This window comes from Oncorhynchus nerka, linkage group LG1 (assembly GCF_034236695.1).
Source record: "Oncorhynchus nerka isolate Pitt River linkage group LG1, Oner_Uvic_2.0, whole genome shotgun sequence".
NCBI classification, from domain to species: Eukaryota; Metazoa; Chordata; class Actinopteri; order Salmoniformes; family Salmonidae; genus Oncorhynchus; species Oncorhynchus nerka.
This window is the reverse complement of record NC_088396.1, coordinates 13,918,906-13,939,875: the sequence shown is the minus strand read 5'-3', so window position 1 is coordinate 13,939,875 and position 20,970 is coordinate 13,918,906. Positions and strand designations below refer to the sequence as shown.

The 20,970-nt window shown below is 42.1% G+C and overlaps 1 protein-coding gene across 1 annotated transcript in view; it reads right to left on the bottom strand.

Moving 5' to 3' along the window:
* Positions 1–5,792: 5,792 nt before the first annotated feature.
* Positions 5,793–20,970, bottom strand: part of xirp2b (xin actin binding repeat containing 2b) — a 70,791-nt gene continuing 55,613 nt past the window's right edge. The window contains 8 exon segments of the mRNA XM_029686591.2: positions 5,793–5,879; positions 6,132–6,262; positions 7,181–10,498; positions 10,501–18,571; positions 19,007–19,095; positions 19,249–19,309; positions 19,631–19,723; positions 20,466–20,594. Coding sequence (XP_029542451.2) covers positions 6,171–6,262; positions 7,181–10,498; positions 10,501–18,571; positions 19,007–19,095; positions 19,249–19,309; positions 19,631–19,723; positions 20,466–20,594 — 11,853 coding nt within the window. The 3' untranslated portion in view covers positions 5,793–5,879; positions 6,132–6,170.

Below are 20,970 nucleotides of genomic sequence, written 5' to 3'. Positions count from 1 at the left end.
ACAGATGCAGGCAATGAGGCAGTGATCGCTGAGATCCTGGTGGAAGACAGCAGAGGTGTATTTGGAGGGCAGGTTGGTTAGGATGAGGCCTTCACAGTCGAATTGCTGCAAAGAAACCACTACTAAAAGACTCCAATAAGAAGAAGAGACTTGCTTGGGACAAGAAACATGAGCAATGGCCATTAGACAGTTGGAAATCTGTCCTTTGGTCTGATTTTTGGTTCAAACCGGCGTGACTTTGTGAGACGCAGAGTAAGTGAACGGATGATCTCGGCATGTGTGGTTCCCACCGTGAAGCATGGAGGAGGTGGTGTGATGGTATGGGGGTGCTTTGCTAGTGACACTGTCTGTGGTTTATTCAAGGCATACTTAACCAGCATGGCTACCACAGCATTTTGCAGTGATACGCCATTCCATCTGGTTTGTGCTTATTGGGACTATTGTTTGGTTTTCAACAGGACAATGACTCAAAACACACCTCCAGGCGGTGTAAGGGCTATTTGACTTAGAAGGAGAGTGATGGTGCTGCATCAGATGACCTGGCATCCACAATCATCTGAACTCAATTCAATTGAGTTGGACCACATAGTGATTGAAAAGCAGCCAACAAGTGCTCAGCTTATGTGGGAATTCCTTCAAGACTGTCGGAAAAGCTTTCATGAAACTGGTTGAGATAATTCCAAGAGGGCTACTTTGAAGAATCTAAAATCTAAAATATATTTTTTTAACACTTTTTTGGTCAAGAAAATATTCCACATTTCATAGTGTTTATGTCTGCACTATTATTCTACATTCTAGAAAATAGTAAAAATGTAAGAAAAACCCTTGAATGAGTAGGAGTGTTCGACTGTGAGTTACTCCACCTCAAGAATTGCATTTGGCGAAAGGCTCGGCACACACATACTCTGGCTGACTGGCTCTTGTTCAGGCAAATGAGAAATAAGTCCACTCAGGCTATCCGGAAGGCCAACGTTAGTTACTTTAAGGAGCTGTTCTCTCTGTGGGTTTAACACTACGAAGTTCTGGAAAACGTTTAAATACCTGGAGAATAAACCCTCCTTCTCACAGCTGTCCATGTCCCTTAAAGTTGATGTGGTTGTAACTGACAAGAAGCACATGACTGAGCTCCTTAATCACCACTTCATTAAGTCAGGATTCCTCTTTGACTCAGCCATGCCTCCTTGCACTTCCAACATTTCCTCATCTCCCACCCCTTCTAATGCAACTTTCCCCGACGCTTCTCCCTCTTTTCCCCCTGCCCTGCTACAAAGTTTCTTCTCGCAGGCGGCCACTGAGTCCGAGGTGCTAAAGGATCTCCTGAAACTTGACCCTAAAAAAACATCTGGGTCAGATGGTTTAGACCCTTTCTTCTTTAAGATAGGCTTGGCGATGATAGGGGCAGCTATCTCTGACTTTTTTTTAAACCTGTTTCTCCTTTCTGGGGAGGTTCCCATGGCTTGGAAGGCAGCGACAGTCTGTCCTTTATTTAAAGGGGGAGATCAAGCTGATCCTAACTATTATAGGTCTATTTCTAGTTTTGCCCTGTTTATCAAAAGTGTTGGAAAAACAGATTGCAAACTTGGTATGCAATCTGGTTTCTGCTCAGGTTATGGATGTGTCACTGCAACCTTTAAAAGGCCCTCAATGATGTCACCATTGCCCTTGATTCTAAGCAATTTGTTGCTGCTATTTTTATTGACTTTTGACAAAAGCCAAAGCTTTTATTACAGTAGACCATTCCATTCTTGTGGGCCGGCTAAGGAGTATTGGTGTCTCATAAGGTTCTTTGGCCTGGTTTGCTTACTACCTCTCTCAACGAGCACAGTGTATGAAGTCAGAACATCTGCTGTGTCCGCCACTGCCCGTCACCAACGGAGTACCCCAAAAATCAATCCTAGCCCCCATGCTCTTCTCAATTTACATCAACAACATAGCTCAGACAGTAGGAAGCTCTCTCATCCACTTATATGCAGATGATACAGTCTTATACTCGGCTTGCCCCTCCCCGGGTTTTGTGTCAAAAGCTCTACAGCAAAGATTTCTTAGTGTCCAACAGGCTTTCTCTACCCTTAACCTTGTTCTGAACACCTCCTTAACAAAGGTAATGTGGTTTGGTAAGAAGAATGCCCCATCTCCCCACAGGTCTGATTACTACATCTGAGGGTTTAGTCACCTCATACAAGTACTTGGGTGTATGGCTAGAAGGTACACTGTCCTTCTCTCAGCACATATCAAAGCTGCAGGCTAAAGTTAAATCTAGACGTGGATTGCTCTATCGTAATCGCTCCTCTTTCACCCCAGCTGCCAAACTTTATCCTGATTCAGATGACCATCCTACCCATGCTAGATTACGGAGATATAATTTATAGATCGGCAGGTAATGGTGCTCTCAAGCGGCTAGATGTTCTTTACCATTTGGCCATCAGATTTGCCACCAATGCTCCTTATAGGACACATCATTGCACTCTATACTCCTCTGTAAACTGGTCATCTCTGTATACCCGTCGCATCACACACTCAACCAGGACAGTTTTATCTCAATCTCTTTCATTCAAAGACTCGATCATGGACACTTTTACTGACAGTTGTGGCTGCTTTGCGTCATGTATTGTTGTCTCTACACTCTTGCCCTTTATGCTGTTGTCTGTGCCCAATAATGTTTGTACCATGTTTTGTGCTGCTACCATGTTGTGTTGCTGCCATGTTGTGTTGCTACTGTGCTGTGTTGTCATGTGTTGCTGCCTTTCTATTTTTTTGTCTTAGTTCTCTCTTTATGTTGTGTTGTCTCTCTTGTCGTGATGCGTATTTGTTAAAAAAAAATACCTGTCCCCCGTCCCCACAACAGGTCTTTTGCCCTTTGGTAGGCTGTCATTGTAAATACAAATTTGTTTTTAACTGACTTGCCTAGTTAAATAAAGGTTAAATAAAAAACTGCCAAAATGGATAATGACTTAACCCCCATGTCTTTAAAGCCTGTGATGTCTCGAGTGGATTGAAACATAGGTTTAACATAGTCTAAGTAATTATTTGATGATAGTAGGCTAGTAATCAATCAATGTGACTTATAAGCATTATAGGGAATGTAAAAGCTTCAAAACAGTATGGACCATGTTGTTAACTTATACAGGATGATCTCTTGTTAAAGCACCCTTTCCTTCAGCAAACATTTAGCCTGTCAATAGCTGACATATGTGAGTTCCTCTGTAGCAGATAACATGTTATTTGGGCTGTCTAGGAGTAAACTGTAGTATTTATCAGTTAAGTGTTTATAGGCAGGTTATTCAGCAGTTACATTTTGATTACACATAGACTACGTGACCAAAAGTAGGACACCTGCTCGTCGAACATCTCATTCCAAAATCATGGCCATTAATATGGAGTTGGTCCCCCTCTTGTTGCTATAATAGCCTCCATTCTTCTGGGAAGGCTTTCCACAAGATGTTAGAACATTGCTGCAGGGACTTGATTCCATTCAGCCACAAGAGCATTAGTGAGGTCGGGCACTGATGTTGGGTGGTTAGGCCTGACTCGCAGTCGGCGTTGTAATTAATCTCAAAGGCGATCGATTCAGTTGAGGTCAGTCAAGTTCTTCCACACCGATCTCAACAAATTATTTCTGTATGGACCTCGCTTTGTGCACGGGGGCATTGTCATGCTGAAACAGGAAAGGGCCTTCCCCAAACTGTTGCCACAAAATTGGAAGCACAGAATCGTTGATAATGTCATTGTATGCTGTAGAGTTAAGATTGTCCTTCACTGGAACTAAGGGACCGTGCTTTGTGCTAGCCCGAACCATAAAAAACAGCCCCAAACCATTATTCCAACTCCACCAAACTGTACAGTTGCCACTAAGCATTCTGGCAGGTAGCGTTCTCCTGGCAACCAAGAGAACACATTTCCACTGCTCCAGAGTCCAATGGTGGCGAGCTTTACACCACTCTAGCCGACGCTTGGCATTGTGCATGGTGATCTTAGGCTTGTGTGCAGCTGATTGGCCATGGAAACAATTATTGTGCTGACGTTGCTTCCAGAGGCAGTTTGGAACTCAGTAGTGAGTGTTGCAACCGAGGACAGATTACGCGCTTCAGCACTCTGCAATCCTGTTCTGTGAGCTTGTGTGGCCTACCACTTCATGACAGAGCTGTTGTTGTTGTCCTAGACGTTTCAACTTCACAATAACAGCACTTACATTTGACCGGGGCAGCTCTAGCATGTCAGAAATTTGACGAACTGACTTGTTGGAAAGGTGGCATCCTATAATGGTGCCACGTTGAAAGTCACTGAGCTCTTCAGTAAGGCCATTCTATTGCCAATGTTTGTCTATGGAGATTGCATGACTGTGTGTTCAATTGTATACACCTGTCAGCAACGGGTGTGGCTGAAATAGCCGAATCCACTAATTTGAAGGGGTGTTCACATACTTTTGTATATATAGTGTAAATCTTAGCTTCACGAAATGTGTATGTGTGGAGAAATCTTCACTTCTGCAAAACCTGTTTTTCATACAGTATGTTTCTATACAGATTTAGTATGAATGTTGTGTAAAATGTATGTAAAATAAGTCAATTGAGACTATCCAATTCAATGATTTTATTGCCCTTGGATCAGCAATACATTTGAGAGAATTGTTGTTGAGTAACCAGCCTGACAGGATGAAAGAATCAGGAATTATCTTGTACAAAGCAAGGTAGTCTAATCTAAAGAATCTAATGTGCAGGGCAAAATATTTGCTCTTTAAAATAGGATACAAATGTCCAAAACAAACAAGATTAACACCAATTAATAGGATATATACTGTATATATATATTAAAAACAAAGTATTTCCAAGATAATTTTTACTAGGCTGCACACCAGGTGCTAGAAAAAGGTCAATGTAAAAATGTTGATACTGTATGTTGAAAGAAATAGCCAAGAGAAAATGATGACTGTGTTCGAAACCTTCAATGGTCTCTCCATGGACTTAAACTAATTGATAAATATAAATTTAACAAATTAAACTACATTACCCTAAAGATATTAGTCAAATATTTCTGAGACAGATTGAACACATCAACATATTTTCGAGATCAAGTAAACATGAGTAATCTGAGTCAATTCCATGTGAAATCTGGAGCTAATAATGTCTTCAATGATCAATCTTGAATGACCAATGAGGGAGGCTGTGCCATTTCTAAGCATAACATTCCATGTTTCCATCTGTCATTCTACTCCTCTTTCACTCTGACCCTCAGTACTTTCCGATCCATCTGCTTCCACTCTCACACACCATAAATATATACACCATTTCTACCATTCATTCCCTTCGTATCAACTGCACTTGTCCTTTTGTCCTTCAGTCTCAGACTTTTCCCAATTCCAACTGTCTTTTTGCCCTCATAGGTTGCCTTACCATTGACTGCTTGAAGTTTCTTCCGTTTCCTGTGGCATACATGATGGCGGTGGGAATGCTCTCTTTCAAAGAGAGCTCCTGGAAGTAGCTTTTCTGTGTTGTTGTTTGGGTGACCTTGGGGAATTGTCCTGTGGAGGCCATTGTGGCTTAGTCAGCTTTATGTCATCCTCTACTTTAAAGGCTTTCTGTGGGGAGTGGGCTTGTGGAGGCCACACAACAGATATCTTATTACAATTGAGTTTATTCTCGTCAATTGATTTCATAAATTCTTTTTCAAGGGTGTCCTTTTCTGTTGAGCCTATGCTGCTCTGTGAATACCTCCAATCAAGTTGCTCTGATGAGGTGATGAGTCTGCCATTTTCATTGAGATTCTTTTCATTGTGAGGTGTCTGACCAAATCGATTATCGTAGTTCCCTTTGGACTTGAATAGTTGTTTGTAGTGCGGTAAACAGTACAGATGTCCATGGAGAGAGACATAGTTGCCAAGGCTGGAGGAGACAGAACTAATTATTTTTCAAAACAGTGAAGTGTGAAGAAGGGCTACAATTAATTCCAACATTCCACAAACTTGTCAAACTTTTTACTGCTTAATTTGCAAACATAACACAATAGAATTGGTGTCTTATGTGCAGCAACAAACTGTTGGGACCACAACCATTCAAGCACAGCTTACCAGTTCACAGCAAAAATCCACTCACAGTACTTTGAACTCCACTTGGTTTGGTTGATATGTACTTTACCTTAATTTATTTCTGCAGTACTCGCAGCAGAAACAAGATTTATGGAATTTTTTTCTGTCCGCTATTAGAGACTCCATCGGATAGACCCTCCTCCGACACACAGTGCAAAGCTCCGACTTGAGAACTCGAGTCTGCCAGAGAAAAGTGAACACCATTATAGCCTTTTTTTAATCACAACATACAATGACTCAGTTATTAAGAAATGTTATCAAGGCGTAATTACATGACCATGCGTAGTATAGTAAATCATCAAACAGGCACAATCACATTATAGGCACAATCAAAAAATACATTATTTACTGATAACAAACAGTGTGCTGCCATCCTGTTAGAAGGTAACATATTATTTTATTACATTGGTTAAGTTGGATTTTCATTGTGTTCCATGGTGTTTATCGCCCCCTAGTGGAGCTTACCGGTATCTTAGAAAGACTACGGAAACAGGAAGTAGAGGATTCGCTCTTCAAGCATAAAAGCAACTAAAAACAACGCTACGGTGCAGGTCTTTCAGTGCAGTTCTTTCAGTGCAGTTAATTTCTTGTCACGCTTCAGCCTTGGAAAAAAAAAATCTTCACTATTCTGCCCATGAATTGCATTCCCATGCCAAACTAAACAGATAGCTAACAATATGTTAATTCAAGAAAAGTCCCGTCTTGGGAGTTTTATTGAAGATTTAGTTGTTAGCGATCTGTCTAGTTTTGCATTGGAACGCAATTCAAGGGCAGAACAAACAGTGTTGACCCAATCTTGTACTTTGTGTTGGTTTTGAAGGTCAACAATAAGAAGGGTTGTATTTAAATTGGATCGTTACAATATATTGTGTATGTGTGAGATGCTATTCCGACATGTCATCATAACATGCTTAAGTCTTGTTATTTTGCCATGTTTTATTCATTGACGCATTTGTTCTTTTTTCATTCACAATAATCTCTCTCCATGCAGGCACATGTAAATATGTTTGGTCTCATTGAATATCAGAGGGTGCATTTTTACATGCCATTATTAACAGCTAGTTTAAGTTCTGTCATGCAGGCAGCACAACTCTTTACCAGTAACAATAGTCTTCGTTTGATGTGACACAACATGTGATGTTCTCTCCTCTGAGACACTGTAGCCGAGACTCTTGAAAAAACTCTCGCTCTCCGTCCATGTTTCGTGGAAATTCCTCAGCAACTCTTCAGTGGAAGCCTCATCTGGGGTTTCAGATGGCGTCACCTGAGAACCTTTTTTTTTTACCATGTCAGCATATGAGAAGGGGGGATGGTCGGTTGTTACGCTCTTTGAGTGCTGGGAAACCATTGTGCTGCTCAGTGATCCAATCGTCTTGTTGCCTAATTCATCTAAGTTCACGAAATGCTCTGTGACTAACTTGGTTTCAGAGTCTGTTGGGTCTGCTGACATTTGTTGCACTTCTTTCTGGGAAGGCAGGGGCGAAATCTGCCCGGAGCCCCTCTGTGTCTCCTGGGTGTTCTCCTTCTTTGAACTCTCTGTTGTGTTTTCACTCAGGTTTGAATCCAGCTCATCCGGTTGATTTTTCTCGTCTTTGAAAGATGGACTTTGCTCACTCATTTCAAAAACATTTTTAATAGCCTTGATGTCCAAAGTAAGCATTTCCTCCTCTTGAGTTTCTGTATCTTCTATGTCAGACTTTGTGTATTCTGTCTCACTCCCACGTCTTTCTCTCATTGTGACAGGCTTTCTGACATAAACTTTCTCTTCTGGTGTTTCAAATTTGTTGACTAATCCAGACAAGTCCACCTTTGGAAGGTTCTCCTTCTCTTGGTTTTCTGGTTCGAGCATCTCCATGTCTGGGCCCAAGCGCTCTGGTATGTCAATGGGATCCCTTCGCACATAGGTCTTATTTACAATTGCTTTATGAGTCTCTTCAAAAAACTCTCTCTTGTCTCTCACTGATGTAGTCACTATTGACGACTCTGACATATCTGAAGCTTCCATCAATTCTTTTTCGGTTGACTCTGTAGGTCCCACTACTTCAGTGCTGTTCTCTGCGATCTTCTCAGATGTGCTTTGTGTTTCATCCCTACTGTCTTGGTTTGTTGTTTTGAGCTCCTCCATGTCTGGGCCCAAGCGCTCTGGTATGTCAATGGGATCCTTTCGCACATAAGTCTTATTTACTTTAGCTTTATGAGTCTCTTCAAAAAACTCTCTCTTGTCTCTCACTGATGTCACTGCTGATGAGTCTGACAATTCAGAAGTTTCCATAGCCTCTATGGCAGCTGACACCCACTGGTCATCCCACATAAATCCCACTTCTTCAGAGATTTTCTCTGTGATTTTCTCAGTTGTGTTTTGTACGTCTTCCTTCCTCTCTTGGTTTTCTGTTTCAGGCTCTATAATGGTTGGACCTAAGTGCTCTAGGACATTAATAGGGTCTTTTCGTACATAGGTCTTATTTATTTCAGCTTTTTGTGCCTCTTCAAAAAACTCTCTCTTGTCTCTCACTGATGTAGTCACTATTGACGACTCTGACATTTCTGAAGCTTCCATCAATTCTTTTTCGGTTGACTCTGTAGATCCCACTACTTCAGTGCTGTTCTCTGCGATCTTCTCAGAAGTGCTTTGTGTTTCATCCCTACTGTCTTGGTTTGTTGTTTTGGGCTCCTCCATGTCTGGGCCCAAGCGCTCTGGTAAGTCAATGGGATCCTTTCGCACATAAGTCTTATTTTCTGCCGCTTTTTGTGCTTCTTCAAAAAACTCCCTCTTGTCTCTCACTGATGTAGTCACCATTGATGAGTCTGACATTTCTGAAGCGTCCATGTCTTCCTTATCCATTTGAGGGAATGACCTTCCACCTGTGACCTTCACAGCAGCCTTTTGAGCCTCTTCATATAATTCTTTGGGACGTTTTTTGGCAGTGACAATTGTCTTCGCTAGCATTTCAGAAGTTTCCTCAGTTTGTTCCTCAATTTTGATCTGCCGATAGAATGATGCGGGGTATTCCACAATGTCAGATTTATTTTCTGTGACCTGCATAGGAAGTGGAACCGGAGGTGGCGTCACTCCACAAGAAAGCTGGGCTGTAGTATATTTTATCCACGCCAAGTTCTCTGCTCTAGAAAAGGTGGGAGAGGGTGTGGCCCTATTGATGTGTGATGTAGGAGGTTCCAATTTGCGAGGGGGAGGCGTTGGGGGAGTGGCTGGTCTGAGCATTGGGATAGGTGATGGGGTTATTCTCCGAGGTGAGGCCGTTCTCTGGGTAGATTCAATGGTAATAAAGGTGGGTGAGGGTGAGCGCATCCGTAGTAAGGGTGAAGGTGCGCTACGATCAATAGATTTTACACTCCACTCTTGCTTTTTGCTTTCACGTGATGTCTTTTTACTTTCCACTTTTGAAGAGCCAATACTTATCTTATGTATTTTTTGAGTTTCCCCACCAACAATGATCTTTTCAGAAGTAGGTTTACTCTCATGCTTCTCCAGAGTAGTGTGGGTTCCCTCTAAACAATCCTCAGTGCTCCCTGTTGAGGGCTTCACAGGATCCTTTTGTGATGACTGGCTTGTCATTTTTCCACTTTCCACTTTCACTGGAATATTTCTGTATTCCTCCTTTGGTTTGTCTTGAATCTGCTGGTTTGAGGTCACCTCTTTCTTCTTTTGTGATGCCTTGACCTGTTTTTCGACTTTCACTGTTCCTTGCTCCTGGATACGTTGATGAACTTTGCTTTCATCTTTGCTATCAGTGATAATCACTTCCTTATGTACCTGAATGTGCTCCTCTTGATGGGCTTTGTGCGTCTGCACTACAGTGATCTCCTGACTTTGAGTGGAACTTTCAGAAACAGATTTAGTTGATTCTGCAGAGGCAGCCGCATCTTTGGCTTTTGACCTCTTCTTCTTCTTCTTCTTCTTTCTTGCGGGAGTTGGAGTTGCTGGTTGGTTGTCATTAACAGCAAGAGCTTTCTGACTGTCCTCCTTGACCTTGACTTTGTCCTCAGTCTCATGATGCGTTTGCTCACTAGAAACCTTTCCCTTAGTGACATCCTTCACCTGTGAAATTATTTCCTTCTTAGCTTCATCTGGCTGTTTTATGTCTTTTACTTCTACTTTCTTTTCTTGCCCTTTGGCCTTCTTTTTGCCTGTTTTGACATTACTTTCTGAGGTTACCTTTTCTACTTTAATTGACTGACTAGGAACCTTCTCAGGTGCTTGTGATACATAAATATCATATTTATTTTTGTCTTCCAAGGGTGATCTGACTGCTTTGACAATTGTTTCTTGGGTTACCTTTTCTGTTTTGGTAGGCTGGTCAGAAACCTTTTTGGGTCCTTGGGATGCAGAATTATCCTTGTTCTTCTTGTCCTCAGATTTATGGGAATCTTTAGTTTTTAGATTTCTGACATCTTTTTGGCATCTGTTTTTGTATCTTCAACCTTTTTAGCATCACTGGTCGAGATCTGGACTTGAGAGGTGGTTTTGAGGTTTTTGACATCTTTCCTGACATCTTTATTCAGAGTTTCAACCTTTTTATCGTCACTGGTCGAGATCTGGACTTGAGAGGTGATTTTGAGGTTTTTGACATCTTTCCTGACATCTTTATTCAGAGTTTCAACCTTTTTATCATCACTGGTCGAGATCTGGACTTGAGAGGTGGTTTTGAGGTTTTTGACATCTTTCCTGACATCTTTATTCAGAGTTTCAACCTTTTTATCATCACTGGTCGAGATCTGGACTTGAGAGTTGGTTTTGAGGTTTTTGACATCTTTTCTGACATCTTCATTCACATTTTCAATCTTTTTATCGTCACTTGTCGAGATCTGGACTTGAGTGGTGGTTTTGAGGTTTTTGACATCTTTTCTGACATCTTCATTCACATTTTCAACCTTTTCATCGTCACTTGTCGAGATCTGGACTTGAGGGGTAGTTTTGAGGTTTTTGACATCTTCATTCACATTTTCAACCTTTTTATCGTCACTGGTCGAGATCTGGACATGAGGGGTGGTTTTGAGGTTTTTGACATCTTTTCTGACATCTTCATTCACATTTTTAACCTTTTTATCGTCACTTGTCGAGATCTGGACTTGAGAGGTGGTTTTGAGGTTTTTGACATCTTTTCTGATATATTTTTTTGTATTTTCAACCTTTTTATCGTCACTGGTCGAGATCTGGACTTGAGAGGTGGTTTTGAGGTTTTTGACATCTTTTTTCACATTTTCAACCTTTTTATCGTCACTGGTCGAGATCTGGACTTGAGAGGTGGTTTTGAGGTTTTTGACATCTTTTTTCACATTTTCAACCTTTTTATCGTCACTGGTCGAGATCTGGACTTGAGAGGTGGTTTTGAGGTTTTTGACATCTTTTCTGACATCTTCATTCACATTGTCAACCTTTTTATCATCACTGGTCGAGATCTGGACTTGAGAGGTGGTTTTGAGGTTTTTGACATCTTTTCTGACATCTTCATTCACATTTTCAACCTTTTTATCGTCACTTGTCGAGATCTGGACTTGAGAGGTGGTTTTGAGGTTTTTGACATCTTTTCTGACATCTTCATTCATATTTTCAATCTTTTTAGCATGACTGGTCGAGATCTGGACTTGAGAGCTACTTACAGCAAAGTGTGACTGCTCTGTGTATGCTGACGATACCTGTTGTTTAGCTGCAGTAACTGTCTGTTGCTTTGTGGAGGAAATAGATGTCTGGTGCTGAATGGAGGAGACTTTGGATGTTTCATTAGAGACAATATGGTGTTTAGTTGCAGAAATAACAGCAGATTCAGGGAGATTTTGCCCATTCCCAGCAGAGATCAAATTCATGCTTGAAGGAGTTTCTGAGATTTGGGCGTGCTTGGAAAAATCAGATGACAGTGTGTCTGACTTGACATTGGTCACAGTCTTTTCAGCATTCTCTTGAGTGAAACCAAACATCATGCTCTTGTTTGATTGCTCCATTCTGGTCTCCTCAGAGGAGAGCATTTCAAGGGCAGCAGTTACTGGGTCATGCATGAAAATGGGACTCAGTGTAGCAGGCGATGTACTACCCACTTTCTGTTTTCTGTACTTTTTCTCTGCCTTTATTAATGGAGTTTTGAATTGAGTGGATTTCAGGAAGGGAGGGGGAGAGGGTGGATGTGTAAATCTTATAGGGGCAACATACACTTTCTTTAATGGTCGTGGTGATTCTGGTGGTTTTGGGATTTCAGATGAAACTTTTGTTGATGAAAATGATGTTGATTCAATTTGAGTTTTGCTGATTTCCATCACAGATTTGTTGGCAATGGTTGAATATTTCTCTGAGGTTGCGTGTTGAATTTTCTGAATCTGACTGGTTGGCTCAAGTTTTGACACTTGGTGCAATACAGGACCTTTCACCTTTTTGACAGTAACTTTTGTGGCTTTAGCTAGTGATTGATGAGGTGTCTGGGATGACATAGAGTCCAGTTCATACTGTGAGGGTGGGGGTGGAAGGAAATCCTGTGTTGGTGGGGGAGGGAAATTTTCAGTCTCAACAGGTGGTGGGGGAGGAGGAGTTGGGGGAGGAGGAAGGTCCAAGTCCAGCCTATTGATAGAGGAGGCTGGGGTTAGGGATGATTGATCATCACATGGAGGTGGGGGAGGGAGAGAAAGTTCAGACTCAGACAATGTCCGTGTTGGGGTAAGAACATTTGTTTTCACTTTGGTTTTATCTAGTCTGATCAAACCTTTTCTACTTGAATTGAGGTTACAGAACTTAGTCTCCAATGTTTTAATACCATGGTTTTGAGTGATGGTTGTGTGTTGTATTACTTCCGTTGATTGTTGAGTAGTCTGTGATTCAGATGTATTGATTGTGTTTTGAGTTGAGAGGGATTGATTCCCTGGTGTTGAGCTCTCTGTTTTGACTGAATTAGCCATCTTTTTCCCCCGTAGGTTTCTTTGTGCTTCAATGCTTTGAGACCTATTTTTAAGTATCTCACTCTCAGTTTTGTTTACAACAGAACATTCATGGCTACCTTGCTGTGAACGTAATAGAGGGATTCCTTGCTGTGAGCGCAATGGAGAGCTCGCAGGAACTTTGACCCTTCTAGCTCCCACTCTGATTTTAGGAGCTGCACGCTGGGCTGATTCCAGCAAGGATTTGATTGTGCCTTTAACATCACCCTTTATCACCTCCTCTTTCTCTGGTTGAGTTTGTTCCTCCCTTGCCTCTTGCACCTCATGTGTCTCGTAGAGTGATTTAATGGACATTTTCACATCACCCTCAAAGCTGGGTCTCCGTGTCATTCTTGGAGAAGCTGGTGGTTCCAATAAGAGCTCAATAGTGCCTCTCACGTTTCCCTGGACATACATTTCCTGTTGACATGTCCTCCTGTCATTAGAAGCCTCTTGTAAACATTGCTTGGCTGTATGGATGTTACCCTTTACAATCTCTTCCTTCTTGATAGCCCTGACTGTTTGCTTTGCCTGCTCCAGGGATTTTAAGGTACCTTTGATGTCTCCAGGTACTAAATCTTCGATGACAACTTCAACTTTGGAGGTTGCAGATTTCTCTAGGGACCTCAGTGCCCCTTTGATGTTGCCGCGGACAATCTCTGGCTTTTCCACCTCCTTGGGCAGTGTTTGAGCCAACTCAAGGTGCCTTCGGGCTTTGTGTATGTTACCTCTTACCACCTCCTCTTTCTCTACAACCACTGTCTGATTTACAAACTGAGACAGCGAGTTCATAGCGGCTTTCAAATCGCCCCTCACTATTTCCTCTTTCTGTAGGCCATCCAGTGAGTGTGTGGGTTCAGTCATGAAAACCTTGACTGAGTTGTGAACATCTCCGCACACTATGTCCTCTTCATCTACTGTACGTTCAATTTGTGCTCGATTACTGTCAAGAATGAGTTTTGTCCCCTTTATATCTCCTCTAATAATTTCCTCTTTCTCTACCTTTTCAGGTAGAGTCTCATCTGGCTCTACCTGGAGTTGTTTGAGATAGTCAAGCGCCCCAGATTCAATGCATGTGGAGTAAAAGTTCACGTTTCCCTTTTCGTTCTCGTCCACCTTTATCCTCATCTGCTCTTGGCTTTCTGGGTTGGATAGTCTTTGGAGTGCATTTCTTATATTGCCTTTGACTATATCCTCTTTTTCAACACTGATGTCCTCTTCTTTATTTAGAAGAGAATAAATAGTCATTTGCACATCTCCCTTCTCATCCTCTTGAAGGAGTATACCACGTTTAGCAGATCCTCCCTCCTTGAGAAGATTGTTTACAGCTTCCTGGATGTCACCTCTTAATATTTCCTCCTTTTCCACACTGATGCCCCTCTCTTGGTTGAACAGTTGATGCACTGTTGTACTGATATTACCCTTCTCTTCTGACTCTACCACTACTCCCCTCTCAATTCTTTCCCGACGGTTCAAAAGATTCATCATAATGTTGCTCAGATCCCCGCTGACGATTTCCTCTCTTTGGATCTCTGGAGAATCCTTATTCATTAGCTGGTATTTTGCCATTCTAACGTCCCCAATTTCATCTGCTTCAATGAGTACTCCTTTTGAATTAACGATTTTCTGGCTATAAAGTTCTTCAAGGGTTCCTTTGATACTTTTACCCAGGATTTCCGACTTCTCAACACTGTTCTCATTAAAGTCATGGAACGGAGTTGTTTCAAACAGCCATGTTGTTGTCTTTACATCGGCTTTGGGGATTTCCTCTTGAATAACTACTGTATCTTCCTCATCTATCTCCTTTATATGGTCAAGGGGATTCTGTTCAAAGAGCCACACTGATTGTCTAACATCTCCCCTTAACACCTCCTCTTTCATGACCGTTTCTATTAAATTCTCTTCGCTCTGGCTACGTATTTTATCCATTGTTTGAGTTTCGAACATCCATTTTGCTGTCCTAACATCACCTTTCTGGATTTCACTCACATTAACTGTTCGCACAGACTTCTGTGACAGCACATCAGATTCAAAACGCTGTTTATTCATTCTAACATCTCCTCCTTGAATATCTTCAACAGTTTTAACTGACATTTTTATATCCTCTGCAATCGTATCAAGTGGCTGTGTTTCAAATCTCCACTTGGCTGAAGTAACATCTCCTTTCTGAACATCCTCCTGTGTGACAGATTTGATGATATAGACCTCATCTGTATCACTGATAGAATCAAGAGGCTTGGTTTCAAACAACCACCGGGACCCGATCACATCACCCTTCAATATCTCCTCGCTTGTGACAGTGGTGACCTCATGATAATGGCCCTCTTTGTCTTGAATGGCATAAAGAGGCTGAGTTTCAAACATCATAGTGTAGTTCCTTACATCCCCTTTCTCTTCCTCCTCACAAGTTATTTTCTGCAACTTTGTAATCTCTGAGGAAACCTCCTGGATTTTGTCTAAGGAGTACGTCTCAAAAATAAAACGACCTTTGTCCACATTACCTCCTTGTACATCAGTCACAGTGCGGGTGTCCAGAGTCTCTTCTTGGATATCACGTATGGCATCTATGGACTGGTTCTCAAAGAGCCATTTGCAGTTCACCACATTTCCTTTCTGGATGTCCTCTGATTGTGTAGTTGATTGTGTAGTTTTGAGCCTTTGCATGAACTCCTCAGATGTTGAGGTCATGATATCAGAGGACTGATTCTCAAAGATATACTTAATTCTATTGACATCTCCTGACTGAATGTCAATCTCTGTAACCCTCTTAGAGCTCTCGTCCTCCCCTGTGATGTTCTCAAGATTCTCTGTCTCAAATAAAAAACGAGCCATTCGTACATCTTTGCCCTGGACATCTTCTTGATTCACAGTGCATGTTTGTAGAACAGTTTCTGTTTCATCTCGGATAGTGTCAAGTGCCTGTGTCTCAAACAACCATGTGCATATTTTCACATCTCCTTTGCGTATCTCCTCACTCTCATTTTCACTCTTCAACTCCTCCTTCTCATATGGGACATTCATTAGTTTAGTCTCGAATAACCACTTACCGGTTTTAACATCCCCTTTTACAATCTCAACACTTTCCTTAGTTTTACTTTCCTTGTCTTCAATATTGCTGAAGTATTTAATTGCATCAAGAGGCTGTGTTTCAAACAGCCACTTGGCAGTTTTAACGTCACCAGACTCAACTTCTTCTTTGGATATTCCCTTAATAATTTGATAATTAGTGATGCTTTCATCAAACTGGTCAATGGGGCATGTTTCAAACATCCATTTGCAGCTTGTTACGTCTCCCTTGACAACCTCTTCCCGACGCACTGTTTTTACCTCATGGTAATGGCCAGAGCTGTCTTGCATGGCGTACATTGGTGTAGACTCAAACAGATGTTTGTTAGATTTCACAGAGCCACATGTTACACCCTCCACGAGTATCTTTTGAGATTCATCCCATCTGGTTAAGTCTGTGGTTTCAAATATTTGCTTGTAGTTTGAGACATCCACTTGATCTATTTCCTCCAGGTTAATGGTTCGAATAACTTCCTTCTTTTCCTCTTGAATGTGCTCCAGGGGTTGACTTTCGAAAACCCATTTCTGGTGTCTCACATCCCCCTTCTCTTCATCGAGTCTCACCATTCTTTGTAGCTTCCCAAGCTCAGCAAGGTCTTTTATATTGTCCGCTGGAGTGGTTTCAAAGTAATGTCTCGCTGATCTGACATTACCTCTGACAATTTCCGCCTTGGACAGGGCTCTAGCATTCGAATCCTCTTTCAAAGTATCCATTGGCTGGGTCTCAAATACCATGCAATTCTTACGGACATCTGCGTTGTAGCTTGTAGCTTGATCTTCAGTGAGATTTTCGAGGTTCACAGTGCGAATAATCCCCTTCTTCCCGTCTCTTATGTCCTCTAGTCGTTCATTCTCAAACATCCATTTTTGGTGTCTATTATCACCCTTGTGTTTTTCAGCTGCCACCAACATTTTGAGGCTCCCTACCTCATTGAGGTCCGTCAAAGCTGCCTCAGGACTAGTTTCAAAGAAGTGTCTCGCAGACCTAACATTACCACCGATAGTCGGGGGTCTAGCATTTGCGTCATCTTTCAGAGGATCCATTGGCTGAGTTTCAAACGCTAAGCGGTGTTTTCGCACATCGGCTCCAATTATCTCTTCCTTTTGCAGCGTTGAGCTCTCCCATTGATCTTCATTAACGGAGTCTAAGGTCTTTGTTTCAAACAACCATCTACTCCGGTGAACATCTCCTTTATAGTTGTCTTCCATGGACAGGCTACACACAAGTTTCACTGGGGCAGCGGGTTTATTAGCCATGTCCAGGGCTTGGGTATCAAAAAGCCAGGTAGATGTTTTAGTGTCCCCCTTCTCAGTCTCCACTTTGCGTATAGATGTTATCTCCAACATCTGGCCTGACTGTCCCATGAGGACGCACATGAACTGAGTCTCAAATGTGCTTGTGATCGTCTTCACTTCTCCATTTATTTCCTCGAGCACTGATCTCAGACTCAGGAGGTGACTGTCATCAATGGTCTCAGTGTGACCTAACGTTTCCATGTACTGAGATTCAAGCATGTGTATGGTAGAGCTGCCATCTTCCTGGGTAAACACTATCTCTTTGGTTAGCTCTTCATCGCCATGCATTTTGTTCAGGGTCTCCATGGGTTGGTTTTCAAACAACCAGGCTGCAGCACGGACATCTCCTTTGTCCAACGTATTGAACTTGTGTCTATATTTAGTTAAAGCTATGTTGTCTGATCCCAATGCATCCATGGGCTTGGTCTCAAACATCCATGCTTTGCTTCTTACATCACTCCCAACAATCATCTCCTGTTCCATGTTTTGGTCGTCATCCTCATTTGAGGCGTCGTCTTTGATGGCATCCAGAGGTTTGTTCTCAAACATCCAGCGCATTGACTGCACCTCCCCTCTGAGGATCTCATCCCATTCCAGGTATTCTTCTTCTGGGCTAATGCAGTCGTTGGGGCTGCTACCGTTATCCTCGTATATATACCTTGTCTCCCCCGCGAACTCCTCCTGACTCTCTGGTCGGGTGTTTTCATACTCCGCCACATCACTATACATCTCTAAGTTTTTACGCACCTCAGGATGTATATGCTTGTAAAGGCGTTTCAACTCATACTGGTTTCTCTGCCTGAAGTATTCCTGTCTACTGAGTGGACGTTTAGAAGGGTAAGCTGATTCCGGGGGTTCAGGTGAGTAGTAGCACTCTACTGGCATATCTGGACTTTCTGATGGGACCTGCAGTAACTCTGGGGGTGGAGGTGGGAAGTACTCTAAATCTTCTGGAGGTGGTGGAGGGAAATAGTCAGTGTCCTCGTAGTCAACTGCAATAGCAGATGTGTCCTCTATCACTTCAGTAGCAGCATTGTCCCATATATCACTTGCTGAGACATTATGTATCTCACTCGATGAGAAATTCTGTATCGCACTTGAGGAGAAATTCTGTATCGCACTTGCTACATTTTGTATCTCCCTTGTTGAGACTGGTTTTTCTGATATATTTGAAGCCCAATGCGACCTATTGATGTCAGCTCGGCCAATCTTTTTGGGAAGAAAATAATTATTGGGGTCATTAGAGGTCCCCGACATGTTTAAAGAAACAACATTTACATGCAAACATGACATGTATAGCTTGTTTAGTATACCAACTCTTTGTTTATCACAAATTGTCAATATTCAATCTCATCGTTATTAACTGAGGGATTGGTGCCCAAACATTGTTTGATAAAATCCTTTTTATAATTTTGAAAACAAGGGAAAAAACTTCTTAGTGTTATTTAATTAACAAGCTGTAATTACACATTAGCTACACTGCTACTAATTACCATTCAAATAAAGTTAATAACTTTTTTCAGCAATGGGGATAAAAACCAGAAGGGTTTGTGTACAGTAACCTAACCCAAAATGATACAATTTTTGTCCGTTGAAATAAAATGTGTTTAAGACCAAGCATGTTAATTAAACATGTCGAATTACCTTCATTGGCTTGCTTGGGGCAGCTTCTTCAATGGTTCTCTCAAAGTGATCTCTTAATTCCTTGGTTGTAAGTCTAGGACCTTCCTCCTCTAAAGATTCAAAAAGGGCAGAACAACATAATCCTACAGATTAGTCCATCTGCTTCACATGATTGAATATAGAATCATTTGAACAGTGCTTTTGATCTTAATGATGGCGCATAGTGTAAGATATAATGAGCATATAGTGTAGTAACATCCTACCTCTTTCATCATTATGGTTGTTGTCATAAACCGAGGTAAAGCTGTTTTCCTCATGTGTGACCTGAATCAGAAAGGCACGTCTATTAGAAAAATCCTCACCTGTTTTGAAACGTATGGGGACATGGAAAGTGAATCTGTGTTATGTAATGGCGATTAACTGAAGAACGAATCAAGCCATTTAGAGTTAATCCACTCTCTACTAGGTCTTCCTTGTTGTCAGTGTGCTGGCTGTGGTCTGTAGAGTTGTTCTCTAATAAACAACTGATTTAAAACACAGATTTACCATTGTTAACACATATAGCCAAGACAAACATATCTGGGTAGTCAGCACAGCTTCACTGTCATGTGATAAAACTGAGAAATCCAGAAGGTCAAAATGTACCTGTTCATCCTGGTGGAAAATAGCCTGCTGAGAGGCTGGGATGACGTCTCTGGAAGTGCTCCTCATTGTCACCTCAGAGTTCAATTGAACTTCCTGTGAGATGGAAGACATTGGGTGTCACACACAGGCACACACACACACGCGCACACGCGCGCACACACACACACACACACACACACACAGCAGGGAATGGCTCCCACTTATTGACAGCCCAGCACTAAAAGTGGCTGAGTTTAACGAATGCTCAAAGAGCAGCAGATAGACTGTGCATCACTGAAAACAATATGTGGCCTACTGCAGTCAAATTATACTAATCACAGACAAAGGGAGGATGACAGACGAGGAGGACAATTCCATGGATGTTTCACCTTAAATCACACACAGCAGCTGTCACCATGCATAAAGGGACAAAAAAAACGACTTCACTTGTTTTATGCCCCTTTGTGCCACTTCAGCTTAGGATTCCCAGCTATAGAAACAGTCCCATTCAAAGCAGCAGCAATTAGAGTGGGAAATCCAAGTGTTTTGACAGACAGTCTACAGGGATCTGCATGAAATCTAACATCTATAACTTGAGCCTTTGGAGCACGACTAGGCAAAAGATAATATAGTAGAGGGCATCTCCCCAGCCTCTTCAATCATTCAATATTCACCAAGATTTGTGCTTGCTCACTGAGTGAGTGACCTCCACTCAGCAGGGGAAGTTATGAGGGCAGGAACACAGTGGTGTGGATGGATGGATGGCTGGATGGTAGGCTGGAATTAGACCAGCGTAGGTCATACTATATCTGCACGTTCCCCCATGCATCGCATTAGCCTGCATTAATTACAGTACCTGCACAGCTCTGCGGTGGAAGTGGAACTGGGAGACATTGTGCGATGTTGCAGTTTCCTGGTTCTCAAATTGTGCCCTGACGCTGGCGAGCCCCCCAGGCACAGAGCAGACCTCAGACTCCTCCATGACCTAATGAAGCAGTGGAACATCATTAGCTGCCTGCACTTCTACATGGCCTGGGATCAGACAGATGCCTAATAGGCTATTGAGCTTGGGTTTCATTACAGACTTCTGCAAGTTAATAGAAAATACTGGAGCAGCCATTACTTAGATTGCAGTGTGTTTACACACACACACACACACACACACACACACACACACACACACACACACACACACTTCAATGTATGCCTCCTGACAGCATGTGGCATTTTGTTTACACAATGGCAGAGCAATCTTTCTAGTTGGTTGCTTTTTGGGTGGTGCAACACAGCATGTTGTCCAGGCAGATAGTTGTTTTGCCCACCCTGCAGAGTCCAGTTGACAGCTTTGAGGTCTAGAATAT